Here is a 15242-nt window from a genome sequence, read left to right on the forward strand (position 1 = left end):
GAGCCCACGCGCTGGCTGACACTCATGGAGAGCGCGGTGTCAGGAGCAGGGTACGAATGGAGTTGGATTTTTGAAGGGAAAATAGAATTCGATACTTCAGTTCCCACAGGGTACCACCACAGAGACTATTTTCTGTAAAATGAAACCAGTGGAGTGATGTTTTACACCACAGTATCACATAAAAGGCAAGACAGTTGGCCCAGTGATACTCCTACACAGACAAATTCCTGTGTCTCTGGACAGGTTCACATTTCTTTATCTGGCAAGCATAAAATTGTAGTCTGTGTGCAAAGTGGCTTTTTTATTTAAGGAACAATTAAACCAATCCCACAAGATTTCATGTTTAACTAGGTTTGTAGTGAACAAGTTTGTAGTCTGCATTCAATCAAGCTTTTTTGACTTTCAGAAAATAGGGGCAAACCAGTATATAAGAAATGTAAAATTCTAAGTTTCCTGAGATGTGTGAGTCCTGCTGGAGTAAAACTATATATCGATTTGCTAAAACTTTGGTATTCCAGAAGGAGACTTCTTTAGTCTGCCCTTAATCTTCCAATTATGCAATATAAACCTGCATTTTTCATTAAAATAAACCAGTGTACACTAAAGCACTTGATAAATACATAACAATATGTACATGTGCACACATGCTTAGTAAAAGCTGCTGTTGGCTTGAAGGTAACATCAGCTGCACTCATGACAAGATGCAGGCTCTTGGCCTTCAAAGTCTCACCTACTCAAAAGTGTGGTCAGGCTCTGTGCTTTTTTCGCTGTGGTTTGAGCTGGGGTTGAATCCAGCTGTGGCCAATGATGATCTGAATTCAATGAAGTCAAGAGAAGACAATAATTCAGATTCAGTTCTGGTTTTTGACAAAACAATGGTTCAAATCAATCTTTGGTTTTGGTTCTACTTCCTGCTTAACAGCTTTGTAAAGAAAAACATCTGGAATAATAACCCAGCAGGGCCAATAAGTGAGGCTGCTCTTTCATACTGTCCAGATAGCACCAATAATAACAAAGCCTTCAAGCCAGTTTTCAACAACAATGGAAAAACCACAACCAAACAAGAAAACTCATTTTGTTTTTTACAGTCAGCAGTGACCAGGACTGCACATGGAACTTGGAGGATTCCTGCCTCTGTTGGCACCAGGCAGGGAAATGGGCCAAGACCAGCCCTGCCGTTCCGGCTCTGCAGGAAGGTGGCACAGCCCATGCACATGCCTGATTACCTCCTGCAGTCAAGTTGACTGCACGGCTGCCAGGGCCAGGCTTCTGTGAGCCCTCAGCAGTGCCTGGGCACTGCCCAGCATGGGCTGAAGCCCTGCCAGGGAGCTCCAGCCACCTGATCTTCCTGTGAGATGCTGAATCTTAGATCTGACAGCCCCCTTAGGCCAGCACTGCCTCTGTGCCAGCTGGTAGGAGGAGCTGCGCCCACTGCATCTCCTTACACCTTCCCACTGCTTTGCCATCTCTCCCACTTCTTTTAGTGAGCTCCTCTGAACCTGGGACTACATCTTTGCTCCACTTTCATTTAGTGCATGAAACATGCCAGCCTGAGCAGGGCTCCAGAAGCTGCATCAAAGTAGGTTTAGTGGGGAAGTATAAACCATACAGAGCACGCAAAACTGTAGAGTGGTCTCAACCCATGCTCACATCTGCCTCACCACGCATGTCAGCCTTGATAGTGTAACATGACTGAAGTTAAGACCAATTTTTTATAGTTAGCTAAAAACAAGCCACTAATGGAAGTCTAGGAAAGGAAGAGGACACACCAGAGGAAACATCCACAGGTCACAGAAAACAAGCAGAACTGCTGCCAATGGCCATTGCCTTAAACAAGAGCCCCTGAAGCCAACACTGGCTGCATAAAATTTACAATTGCTCCTGGTCTTTTTTACCACACGCTGCTCTCATGCATCAAACAGGCCACAGGGACCTCTCAGAGCAATTCTGTTTTCAAGGGACAAAACACTGTTCAGGTGTTCTCCATCTGGAAAAAACACTAGCTCTTCACTTCTGTTTCAGGAACATACCACGCCTGAGTCCATTGGGAAGGAGGTAAAAAATGTCCTTGTATCAAATTTTTGATGTCTGTTTTTCAAGATCAGTTAATTGTCTCTTTTCTCCCCCTTATATGACTGAAATACTAAATTGAAACTGTACAAGGGGGAAGAGGAAAACAAAGAATGAAATTGCCAATGACTAAACACAGTTTGGTAATTTTGAGTTAGAGCTGTGATTGCTGTACTCTTGTTGTAAAAGTTAATGAAGTTAGAAGAAAGTAAAGCAGCATCTTGGCCAACATCACCAGGATCTGGAATACTCCTCCTTCTGAATACTACATTTCAGCTCCATAATTTGGACAATTTTAGCTTTGTTTACCAATGAAGATTTACTGGTGCTTATTTGTATTTACCAAGGAAGGAACAGAAACCACAGCACATTTGCAGCCAGGTCTCTGCCCTCCTGTTCACTGATTTACTAAACCGAAGATGCATTTGTAACATTCCTAGTCCATCTCTGCCATGACCACAGATGGTCCCCAAAGTTTTTATGAGCCATTGTATAATCCTACAGAAAGTTTTTAATATCTTTGTTAAAACACAAATCTAAATTTCACTTAAGAATTATCGGATTCTTTCTGGGGTTTTTTTTAGCATATTCAAGTTCTGAATATTAACACAGCAACAGAAAAGAGATCTAATTACAAAAGGAATTTTGACCTAATTTTCTCTATTTCTTATCAACAGGTTTTCAGATACTGTTTGAGCCATTTGAACCCTCTTGAAAATTCTGAGGATATTTTTCTCCACATATTGAAATGTGTAGCTGGCAGCTTTTGCCACTGAGTCCTTAAAAATTCGTTTAAACAGATGTAAGTGTACAATTGAAACAGAAGCAAAACAAAGTCTAAATAATCACACAGATTTACCTTCTTTGTTCAAATGTTGGATTTCAGCTACAGAAAATACCATCGTATTTTATTATAGAGAGGTAAAATCATTCCATAGAGTCTTCCAAATATCCAACTTGTATTTCAGACAGAGGTATCAAGAAAGGAAAATTCTCCAGCTGTCTAGAACTCCAAATTCTCTCATTTGTACTGCCATTTAACATAGGACAAAATTTAAGACCAGACTTTAACTGTTTCCAAATGTTTTGTGTGTTTTTCTGCTGAAACCTTTAACTGTTATCTATCATCAGAATTCATAAACAACAAATACACCTACAGTCTCCCTTTAATTTTGTGTTCAGACATTTTTCTGTTGAATGCTTGGTATCACACATTAATCATGGTAATATATGATAAATACTTACTGACTGAGAGCAGGAGGATCTTGGGCAGATTTCAAGTACAAATGACTTTAAGCACTAATACACAGAAATCCTGTGGGGAAATGACTGTAGAGAGAGCAGCAGCAAAAATAGACTAGATTTAACTTCAAATCTCTGAAGAAACTACTCATCCTTTGAAACAATCTCACAAAAGCTCAATATGAAAAAATTCTCCACACACAGTAGAAACCTGAACTGAAGTACATGTGGGAAATGCAGAGTAGTGCAATGAAACAAAACAGAAGGTGCTTAACAGTCTTCTCTCTAACCCTAGTATGTGTTGGGCTACTTTTTTTTTTTTTTCCTGGAAAAGGCATAATACAGAGCAAAAAGTAACTGAGTTCATGCATTACTTTCTTTGAGTCCTACAAATGAGCACAATCTCCCATGGGACTTGTGCGTGGCCTAGAAGCTTATGTGTCTGGTGAAACACTCCGAGTCAACAACTCGGATAACACTCCGAGACTTTGCAAGCCCAGACGAGATGATATTTCAGTTTGATCCCCTGATGTAAGCTTTTCCCTCAGAAATAAAATGTTTCATTATGGGGTGGGCTACAGGAAAGGGTAAACATCAATTCTGAAGAAGAGTTTGACAAAAATGAAATATTATGAGCTGTTATCCTTGTTCTAGGGTGCTTTGTTTTTCTGTTTAAGATAATTGGAGCATTAAAGTTAATAGAGTCCCATGAAATAACTTATTACTTAGGCATTTTACCTTTTGAAGTAATTTTGCTCATCTTGAGAAAAGAAGGCTCTGAGGAGACCTTATAGCACCTAAAGGGGCTACAGGAGAGCTGGAGAGGGACTTTTTACAAGTCTGTGTAGCAACAGAACAAGGGGGAATGGCTTTAAGATGAAGGATGGTGGGTTTAGATTAGGTATTAGGAAGAAATTCATTACTGTGAGGGAGGTAAGACACCTGTTTCAACAGGTTGTCCAGAGATGATGTAGATGCCACATCCCTGGCAGAGTTCAAGGCCAGGCTGGATGGGGCCCAGAGTAACATGGTCTAGTGAGTGATTCTGACAATTCCAGGGGGTTGGAACGAGATGATCTTTGAGGTCCCTTCCAACACAAACCGTTCTATGAGTCTATGATATGTTATGGTGCAATTTACAATAAAGAAAAAAACACCTTCAGTGGTATATCAATAATTTATTGTGTTGCATAAGAAGGTATGATCAGATTTCAGGTAAGACATCAACCAAGGACCTGATGGTGAATTCAAGTATAGAGCTTGGTACAATATTAAAAAATACTACCCTTTGTTTGATTACAGCAAACAGCTAGAACACAATAAAAACATATGGACTTGACTGTCAAAACATACATTTGTCTAAAAAACCCACACAGCACAACTTGAATATGTGGAATATTGGAAACATGTTTAGTTGTCTTCCTTCCCAAATTCTTATGAGTCAAAGGAACAATCCACCTCCCTGTTCCCCTTGGTATCCCAGAACAGTTCAGCACACAGGCTCAGCATGCACCCTGATAAGCAGGCTCCTGTCCCGTTGAAACTGTTTGACTAAGACATTTTTTTCTGCCTACTATTGTCATCTCTGCCTGCCCATGGAGGGCTTTGATTTTTAGCTTTTGAAGCTAACTAATGTAATAATGTTGATTTTTAAAGAGCAATTTAGTAATGTAATTAAAAACATTTCTGACTCGTCGAAGACTGTGCACGTTTTACTCTGTTATTTGGATCTATGTTTTTGAGATTCCCTTTCTTATGCAGGTGTTACTATTCAGGAATTAGCTCCTGGCTCAGAGATGGGGCAGGCAGCCATCGGTCTGGGATACTCCTGCCAGGATGTGCTGAGGATCAGAGGGTCAGTGGCTCTGGGAATGCAGCAGAGCACCACGCTGCTTACTGCTGCCCAGGACAGCAGAGCTGTGCACAAGATCCTCCCAGACCACACCGACCCAGGAATGGGAATTAAATTAATTTCAAAAAGACAGGACAACAGCCTGCAGGACCACCAGAACGGTCTGTACCAGGGATTTTGCAGATTATTCTAGTGTCTACTTCACAAAGAGAAAAGCAGGTCCCTTATGCAAGCGTGACTGTAGCCCGGTGTTCCAAGACAGCCCAGGTTAGAAGCAATGTTAATATTGTTTTAGTGAGGACTAAAGCCCTCCTGTTGGAAATGGCCAGATCCTGAGAGATGCCATGTGTCCTCTCCATTTCAAGAGATGGTGAAGGCATTTGGCATCTTGCAGGCAAAGGCAAACTGGCCTGCTAAATTCCATATCCCCTGAGAAATAGTTTGATTTTCAGTAATTTAAAAAAAAGAGAAAATGTTTTCTCAACTCAGATAATCTCTATGCAATTAATTTAATAAACAAATTCCTATTTATGTTACAAACAAGTTTAAGTCTGCCAGAAAAATGGTGAAATTTGACAGAAGTTACAGTAGAGCTGTTCAAGCAGAGCACGTATCCGCACTGGGATTCAGTACATCTGTAACTCTTGCATAAACATTTCCAGACTCACAGGGATTTTGCTGTTGTTTCTTGCATTTCATTTGTTTTATAAGACTCTAAACTAAATGCAATGGCCCACAGATTAAATACATATTTAGAATAAAACTGCAAAACCTCATGGCTTTTTCAGCATATGAACTGAAATAAAATATTTACATGGAATGTTGAGCTCCATTTACAGAGACTGTTTCAAATTACAGACTTAGTAATCTCTTTAATAAATGATCACATTGACAAGAAATTTAAAAACTTAACATCCCTTTTCAACCCTTTCATAAATATATAAAGTTTCACTAAATTATTTTTTCTTTAAACAAGAGAGCTATATTCTCTTTACAGATTAACATGAAATAATGGTTTCCTGTTTGAATGCCACAGATGGGATGATCTGAAGTCAGCAAGCTCCTATACACATTCTGTACTTACAAGACATATTCACAACACAACACACAGGTGTTACTTGGTCTTTACATATGTACTCATTTCCTGCATATCAGTAGTAAGTAAAGAAAAATACCAAATTATCTATATTAAAAATACATCCTCTAATATACATTTGCATACACTGACACAACAAATCGTAAAATGGGGTTTCCAACTATCTGACCAGTGACAAGGATGTTTTTTTACAGTGAACTCTACAGCTTTTTTTTTTTTTGAGTGGAGACAAAATACATGTTACACTACTAAAAAGTATCACTACATACTCAACAATAAAAAGAATTAATATCTTTCAACTGCTTCTCAGATGTCCAAGCATTCCTCACTGTTTGAAAATTTCTGATGAGAAAATTGTTCTAAAGTGTGCCAAAAACATTTAAAATCAATTTAAAGGGGGAAAAAATTATTCTCTACTTTGTTGCTATTCATATCACTTTGCCACTGATTTTAAAGAAGTTTAATCCCAAAGACTTTGAAGTTATACACACACTAACTCACATTTTTTCCTATTTAAATAATTATTCCCATGACTTTCCTTTGTTGTGCCATAGAGCATGCGTGAAAGTATTTTCAATCCATGCATGCTCGCAGCTGAGTGTTTCACTATTAAGCCACTGAATACATCTTTCTTTCCATGATTATGTAATTGCAAAGGAATACTTAAGTCAGTCTGTACATGTAAGACGAAGTTCACATCTAGAAATGTAAAAACACATTGTGGTGTCTTCCTTGTAAAAATGTTGGTCATTTTTGCCTGTTTCAGTTCTCTCAAGCACTTAAAGGGCAATAACTTCCAAGTGCTGATGTGCTCTTTTATGGGAACAGTTATGTTTAAAACCACTGAAATGCTGACTCCAACATCAATTTGTATCTTCTGCAAACTCTGTGTTAAAAACACTCACCTTGGAAACACACAGATGATGATAAAGAGGTGTTTGGCAGTTTTGCTGTACTAGTATTAGCTCACTTTACGGAGCACAGTAAATCTCTGGTTTAATCTGACTGTTCTGCCCCCAAACTGTGGGCAGCAGAAATGAAGACATGAGAAAACAAGACCAGTTTCAAGTGCATGAAGAGTATACCTGCTGCTCAGTAGAGTTAAAAGCCCTCCTCCCAAGAAAATGGCCATCGGATAAAGCCTAACCATGCCCAAGGTTTAGAAGCTGATACAACAGCAGAGGTTTTGTCTATTTAAAACGTTACTATGAGTGTAGCCAGCTGACAGGAACCCAGAAGGTCTCGGTCTCCAACCTGTCAAAAGTTGTTTTAAGCTCACTGTAAGCTGTAGCAAGGTCATCGTTGACTATCACCTTGTCAAAAAGGTGGCCATACTGGCTCTCCATCACATGGGCAGATTTAATCATTTCGTGAAAATCTTCTTCCTAGTAAGAGCAGTGCAATAAAGATCAGTGCACAGCCAGTCCATAGCAACACCGCGTGAACTCTTTCTGTATTAAACATGGTCTAATTGCTTATTGCTTATCTCATCAGGAGATGGAAACTTTACTTCTAATTAAAAAAAAATAGAGATTACCATTACAAGTGATCTCAGAGAGTATTCTGAGTTGGCTCAGTTCAATAGGCAATTCTTTCATCTCTCCCTTTGTAGTGACACACTTAGTCACTGCACGGTAATTAAGGAGACATTTTCTGTTAGTAGCACCAGTAGAAAATGTTTTAGCTGTTTACTTTGATGATACATTTAAAGTTTCATTATGTTAATCTCAGCTTGCTATTAGCACACCATGAATTACAGCACAGCTCTTTTTCTTTTAAGAGCTATGCAGGAGTCATCATTCTATGCCTTGTTTGATCTGGCTTAGTGGATTTCTCTTCATGTTTAGGGACGGAACAAATATTAGCAATTTGTTTTAATGACTTTGAGAGATGAAACCTGTCCTAACTAAGCAATGGCCTGAAGGTTGCTCTTAAGAAGAAACTCCTCTTACTTTTTATATACCACAAATCAACATTTTCTTATAGAATGTTATTTCCAAACTATTCCAAACACACATTCTACACAGATACAGTCTGTGACTATATCCCTGACTCACTTGGAAACAAAACCTAAAAAAATCTTAACACCTGAATGAGGAAAAATGATACACACTGTAAATACAGATAAACAGTCAGATAAACAGATGATCAACTTTGCTGTAGATTCAATTAAAATATGATTTCATTATATTTCATTATACCACAAGGAAGCAAGTATGTTAATATCGGGTAATCTATTTTTTTTTTCTGATTACTGACAAAAACCAGCATTTATTCCTTGCTTAACTATCTCTTCTTCTTTCTTACAATGTTAATTTTCCTGTAGCATTTAAAAGACCCTCTATTTCTCTTACTTTTTCAATTAGTTCTTTATATTTGCATTTTCTGCTAAATTTAGACCCCTTTATACAGCTGATAAAACAAATAAATTCTTATATTTGAACAGAAACACCTAAGCCCAGGTGCAAATTTTTAAAAGAAAATCAACAGCATTATCTCTCATAAAGATATGTCTGCACTGTGGGGGTTCTTTAATGACATAAAGTCAGAGGACCATGGAAACTGTAAATACCCATGAGCATATCAAACAATGAAAACACCTCAGTAAGTGTGTAATGTGAGAGAGGTTGAAAAACAGCAAGATGCTCGTGTAACCCCTGACAAGTGCTGTCAATAAGAACCAGTGACCACCTTTATTTTCAAGGTAAACTGCTACAACAAAACTCTTAACAGGTTCTTATGTTTTACCATATCTAATTATACTTACTGTAAAGGGTTTTGCAGTTCCCTTATCATCTTTACTTGAAATAATCTTGGCATTTTTTCTGGTTTCTCTCAAACGGTCAAGTGATGGAGGTTTTATAAATATAACAAATGGTTTAAACTCATATGTCCGCAAGTGTTTCACTGTCTGGGAAGAGGAAAGATTTTAATTAATTAGTTTATTTTGCACAATGGAATTTACTGTAATAAAAGAAACTCCCCACTGACCAGAATAAACCCATACAGCATTTCTAGGCAGGTATTTTTCATTTATTGGCTGACCAGCATTGTTTCATGTAGGGAGAATTTTCAGAATGGAAAGAAAACCCTTTCTCTGAGGGTGACCACTGGTCTTAATTTGCACATGGCTGTTGGTAAACCCCATGAAGTCTGACAAAACTTGAGTTGTGCACATCAGTACCACTGCAGCAAGAGGATGGAGGGGAACAGCAGGTATTCAGGGGAGAAAGAGGAAAAATTTAACCCATTTTAGAAAGAATAACCCTTTCCGTACCCATGGAAATTAGCAGAAAGAGGTGTCTGTGATACTTGTTCACAAAACGTCAATGATTTTTCTCTTCAGTACTGTGCGCCCACCACACAAGTCCCTGCCCTTCATTTTTCCCAAGTAAGCAGTGTGGTGTTAGAGGCAGGTGTATGATTCAGTTGCAGCAGAGGGTGGTAGCATGGATGGTCAGAAGCTTTCTATCCTCTCCACACTGCCATGGTCCATGGGAAAATCCCATGTTGGAGAGTGGGATCCCAGAATGGTTCACAAGCTTGGGTCCCCAAGAGAATTTAGTGCATTGCAGGAACACAGGCTTTTGTGAGACAGACAATGGTCTCATCAGCTCCCACTCTCCCCTGGCAGGGGCTATGGCTTCCCCAGCCACTCCTCTGCCAGTGCAGGCCCTGCCCTGCTCCCAGGGCACAGCCCCACATCCGAAACTGCCCCAGGAGCTGCACACAAGCTGCCAGGGTTCAGAAGCCATGTGCTGGCCACCCTTGGAGAAGAGATGGCTTGGCTGGGTTTAAACAAACTAGTCCAGCTCCTAGAAGCACTGTGGTTATTAGGAGCAAAAAAAATTCCCATTGGAGCTATTCATCAGGGTTAAGAGACAAGGTCAGTGCAAGAAAAAAATGGTTTAGAGAGAAATATTCTTAACAATTATCCAGCCAACATCACATTTAGTGCATTCCTTGACTCATGTCCACCCTGCATGGAAACCCTTGGCATGAACAGTCTAGTGAAACGTGAGAGAGAGAGTTGCTGGACTCAGTGATAACTCAAAACTATTCTGAAATTAAAGTTTCAGAGACAATATCTTGCCCAAACTAACAGAAAGATAAATGGAAATATAGGAGCATTTTAATTAAATTTTGGTATTATGCTGCAGGCTTCCAATTCCCTTATTTATTGGCTGTATATTTATCTCCTTACAGAAAGTCTTGCTGAGATGAAGGTAGCCAGCAAACCCACTCGACAGTCATTCAGTGTGGGATAAAGTACACTTTCTAGAAATATTTTTTTCCCAGAATTCCAATATGAAGTATATCAAGAGTTCAGAAGACATGCTTACTTACATGAGGTTGCACATCCAACAAACAAACTTTGTTTTTAGCTAGAACTGATCGAACAGAGTCTAAACTTGTACCATAGTAGTTGTTCTTATACTCGCCATACTCGATAAACCTGTGGCAGAAGGTGAAAACAACGGGAGTAATTTCCATTTTCTCCAGAAAAAAAGCTTACCAGTTTGCTTTATAAGATTTAATTCAGAAGCAAAAATATTTTACTTTACATGAGAGTTCTACCGTGTTTTATAAAGGAAATGCTGTCAAGTACTTCAGCATGTCAATTTTAAGAAATCTTCTACTTCACCGCTTTCAAATCAGTAACACCTGCTTGTATTACAGTTAAAGAGAAAAAAGCACTGTAGTCCAACAGCCCACTAATGTTTTCCATCACCTCTTTTTCTGAACTAATGCAATGCAATAAAACAGTGGATAAGCTAAACAATAGAAACTACTGAAATTTCATTGCACACTACAGTATATCCATATTCTGTGTCTCAGAAGAGGAGTGATGACGGTGCTGGTGGAACCAAGGCGGCTGGTTATTTGCTATAAAAGTACAAGCACTATTTGCCAGAAAAGCAAAGCACAGTTTGAAGTTTCAATAAAACCCACAGCTTTGTGTCTAATACACTTTTGCCCTCAGAAACCGGGGCAGAATTTCAAGCTACAGAATTTTACAGTCTACTGGAGAGCATGATGCTACCATTGTCTCTTCATTTTGGTTTACTTTTTGGAGGGTGTACAGGCAGGGGGCTTCACTGTAGATCTCTAAATTCAAAAGCAGAGGAAGTGCCTGGCCTGAAAGAGAGCAGAACTATGCAAACATTGACTCAGGCACGTCTGCAGCACTTCCACACCCCCTCCTTCCCTAGAGCTGCAATGCTTTACTGCTAAGACAGAAGATGCTCTATTAAAAGAATGCTTTCCCCATCCTAAGCACCTATAATTTCAGTGTCTCCTTGAGGAGCTGAGGTACTGAAACTACTTGTAAGCTTAGAAACGGTTGTGTTTGCACATCCTGCTTTTTTTTCACTCTGTGTTTTTCCCCAGCTGCTTATATAACAAAATGTAATTTTAATACATCTTCAAATCACTGCAACTTATATCCACTTTGACTTATTATCTAAAATAACAACCAGCCACATTTTATAATAAACCATTGTTTTAACTGCAGTTCTAGTTAAAAATCTCTTCAACATACTTGTTATTCTGTACGTCTGTCTCAAACAAGTGCTTGGAAATGAAAATGTATTCAACACCATCACTTTCTTGGCTTCTCCTTGGACGGGTAGTGTCTGCAGTTTCATCATATGAAAAAAAATAAAAAGGAAAATATGCACAAAATAATATAATGCAAACCAGTTTAGGAAAAAATAAAAGCACAAACTCTTTGTGCAATACTAAGCCTAGCACTACCCTCACTTCTAAAGTACATAAGGCTGTTCTGGATCTGGTAAGCAGCACACAAGCACATGACAGGACTGAGCTTTAAATGCATACAGGAAAAGCAGGAAAAAACCTATTGGACAAGTATCAGATTATCATTTTTTATTAACTAGTGGAAAAATCCAATAAAAGGAGGACAGCCGAATAATAAAAGGAACAGCAGTCCATAACAATTACCCCAGCCTTGCCTCTTGTTAAACTTATTAGCATATGAGTCCATAAAGGGAAACAAAGCACACTATCCTGATTTATAAAATGTTATGTTCATTAACAGCTCTTGTAGCTATGGTATGTGAAGCACGGTAATAACAAAATGGGGTGTGAACTTTATGTTTTAGTGCTTTTCTTTATCTGGTGATCAAAATAGAATTCCGTTTTCTTTCAGTAGTCTTGTATTATTCACACTTCTTACTTTCCCCCAAGTAGGTTTTTGCTTATAAATGAAACTTATGATTAATGAACCCATTAAAACATCCTATTTCGAACAAGTTGAATACTACAGCATCATGTATTCTCAATCATATATGGATGTACAAAACCTGCTTGCAGAAACACAGTCTTAAATGCCATTTGATGTATCACTCTTCTTCTTAGGCTGACACAATGAGGAACATTTCCAAGACAGGAACCTCAGTTCTCTCTCCAAGTCCTGACTTACTGAATTTCAGGGAGAGGGATTCCTTTACATGTTTGTTTTAACTTATAACCTCAAATTTGGAAAAGAGAGAAGGCAGCTTGATGAATACTGGCAACTTTCAGAGAAATATTTTTGGGCAAAAGTACATTGCATATACTTCAATGTGTTAAATATTTTGGGAACATCTAGCTTTTTTGTTGTTGCTTTCAATACCCAGTTGAAGCAAATATATGCAAAAGAAATGACTTGCCAAACTAAATGCATTATTTTTTCTACTTAGCAAATTAATTCATATATATAAACACATCACAGAATATCTGCACTTGCAAAAAGTCTGTGGCAGAATCTCCCAAATTCAGAATGTTGGAGGATCCTTAGAGAAGGTACAGGTAGAAAGCAAACCAAGAAATCAAAGTCTAAAACTGTTGAGTTCTCCATATTAAAGAAAACCCAGTAAAGTGTAGACGTTAATAGAGCACAATGTCACTCAATTTTATAAAAATCACACTACTTGGTCAGAGAGGGGAAAGAGGGGAAAAACATCCCCAAATCAACTCTTCTAAAGGTAATCAGAGGGATTTAATTCATTTATTCACTGGGCTAAACGGATTATTATCCATCTTCATTTTTCAGCCTAATAAAAAAAGGCCGGTTTGCTGAATGCAAGCACTGGTAGCATTTCACTTCTTTACAGCCAAATCCAGGGTGTTCTTCAGCTGAGTTTCATTTACTAAACCTCACTGACATCAATCATGCTAAACTTGTACTGAAAGTGTACTGCAATGCCTCTGAGCCAAAAAGCTCTATCTGCTTAATCAATGCTATTTAATACAGAACTGCAGCAGCACTTCTAAAAATTAGAAAAGTAATTTGGATGCCAAGCATGCATTTAGAGACCCAAATTTGAAAGTACCTTAAAGGTAATACAAAGGCTAATAATGCAAGTATATCATTAGAGAATAGAAGTGCATTTTTACTTACGTGGCACTGTTACCCCGTAGTGCTGGGTATCACTGATTAGCAATTTCCGTTTAAGTTCATTCAGTCCAACCCCTACAGGACCTGAAAGAAAAAAGTGGTCCTGTTTCCCAACAGCCAGCTGTCTCTTGTATTCAGATGCAAGTATGCTCCAAGCCAACATAGCCTATAGCTGTGACATTACTGCCTTTTAATCGATGATTTGGAAACGCCCATGGTTCCAGCCTCTCCTAGAATATACAGAGCTGACAAATTTCAGGGTATGCAATTGGCAGTTACTCTTTTCTGACTTTATTACTGAGAAAAAAAAAGTTGTCAGCAAAGCTGACTTTTTTTTCTGCAGCAACTACCCTCAGCTTGCACCCACCTCCATCTCAGCCCTACTACAAACCCCTGCATCATAACATGCAGCTTTCCATAACAAAAACTGATCTGATTTGGCTGTTTATTTTGCCAGAATACTGCCAACTTGCAATTTAGAGGACCCCAGATGGCATGTGCAAAGTGCCCCAAAAGCCTCTGCACTCTGTGTGTCAGTACAGCCTCACTCCATCCTGCTGCTGCATCCCTTGCCTGCACCAGATGCCCCTGGGGACAATTGCTTCCACCTTCTCATGCCCTGGGAGCACTGCTCCTTCCAGCCCCTGCTGCAGGCAGGAACACTGCCCAGCTCCTGGCTGCCTGTAGCTGTCACCATCCACCTTTCGACGGCATGAGGGTGGCATTGCATGAAGAAAGGAAGGAAGGGCAGCATTTGCCAGGTCACAACCCACTTGGGATGTTTGGATTTCTTTCTTTGTTGTTGATTTTCTTTTAAACTGTGCTTGTCTCCCGCCTGCTGTCTGAACAGGTCCAAAACAAATGTTTCCTTCTTCATGTGACTGCCAAAGAGAGACCACTCTTGGAAAGAGGATGGCAGGAAGAAACAAAGACTGCACGGAATTTTTTGACCCGTCTCCTCCACCTCCACTTGAGTAGTGCTGTACTAGAAGCTACTGAGTAAGACATTCCTCTTGGCTTTCAAGCTGTCCCTAATTCTTAGCTGTTTGCCAGTGATGCCTTAAGTCTCTGTGAGGGCACTCTGTCCTGTGAGGTCTCAAAGGCTCCACAGGCACTTGCTGCCTGTCCCCAGTAGCCCTTCATGCAGAGTTCCAGCCTTGCCTGCCCACTTTGGTGACAGGGCCATGGTGCTGTGTGTGAAGGGAGCTCAGCTCTACATGTTCTTATGTTTCTGACAGTGGAGAGCATTCATTTCTACAAAGCCAAGTCAACAGCAGAAGGAAAAGGAGAATGACTCATTGGAACCATATCCCAAATAATGCAAATATAATACTTGTGGTTTTAAGGAAAATTCTTGCACATCTAGTAAAAGTGACACATTTATATATGCAGTGCTTCTTAACAAAGAAATTTTAAACACTGTAAAAAGAACGCCTAATGAACATTTCAATTAAATAGTGTTGTAACCACTACTTACTAGTCAGAGTCCAAAAACAGACTGATGCTTCAGTGCCTTCAGGTGCCTATCTGTAAAAATGATCATACACCCTGTCTGGAGCTGAAACACATGATGAAAAGCA

At 39.2% G+C, this 15242-nt stretch overlaps 1 protein-coding gene across 10 annotated transcripts in view; it reads right to left on the reverse strand.

Annotated features, from left to right (window-relative positions):
* Positions 1–4475: 4475 nt before the first annotated feature.
* MPP7 (MAGUK p55 scaffold protein 7) overlaps positions 4476–15242 on the reverse strand; it is a 148604-nt gene continuing 137837 nt past the window's right edge. For all 10 annotated transcript variants that reach the window (XM_086861930.1, XM_086861891.1, XM_086861922.1 and 7 more), the window contains 5 exons: positions 13666–13746; positions 11803–11896; positions 10608–10716; positions 9028–9171; positions 4476–7645 (listed from right to left, as the gene is read on the reverse strand). In XM_086861930.1, coding sequence (XP_086718056.1) covers positions 7466–7645; positions 9028–9171; positions 10608–10716; positions 11803–11896; positions 13666–13746 — 608 coding nt within the window. In that variant the 3' untranslated portion in view covers positions 4476–7465. The remainder of the gene's footprint in view (positions 7646–9027; positions 9172–10607; positions 10717–11802; positions 11897–13665; positions 13747–15242) is intronic.

Source organism: Cyanistes caeruleus, chromosome 1, assembly GCF_971803275.1.
Source record: "Cyanistes caeruleus chromosome 1, bCyaCae1.hap1.1, whole genome shotgun sequence".
NCBI lineage: Eukaryota > Metazoa > Chordata > Aves > Passeriformes > Paridae > Cyanistes > Cyanistes caeruleus.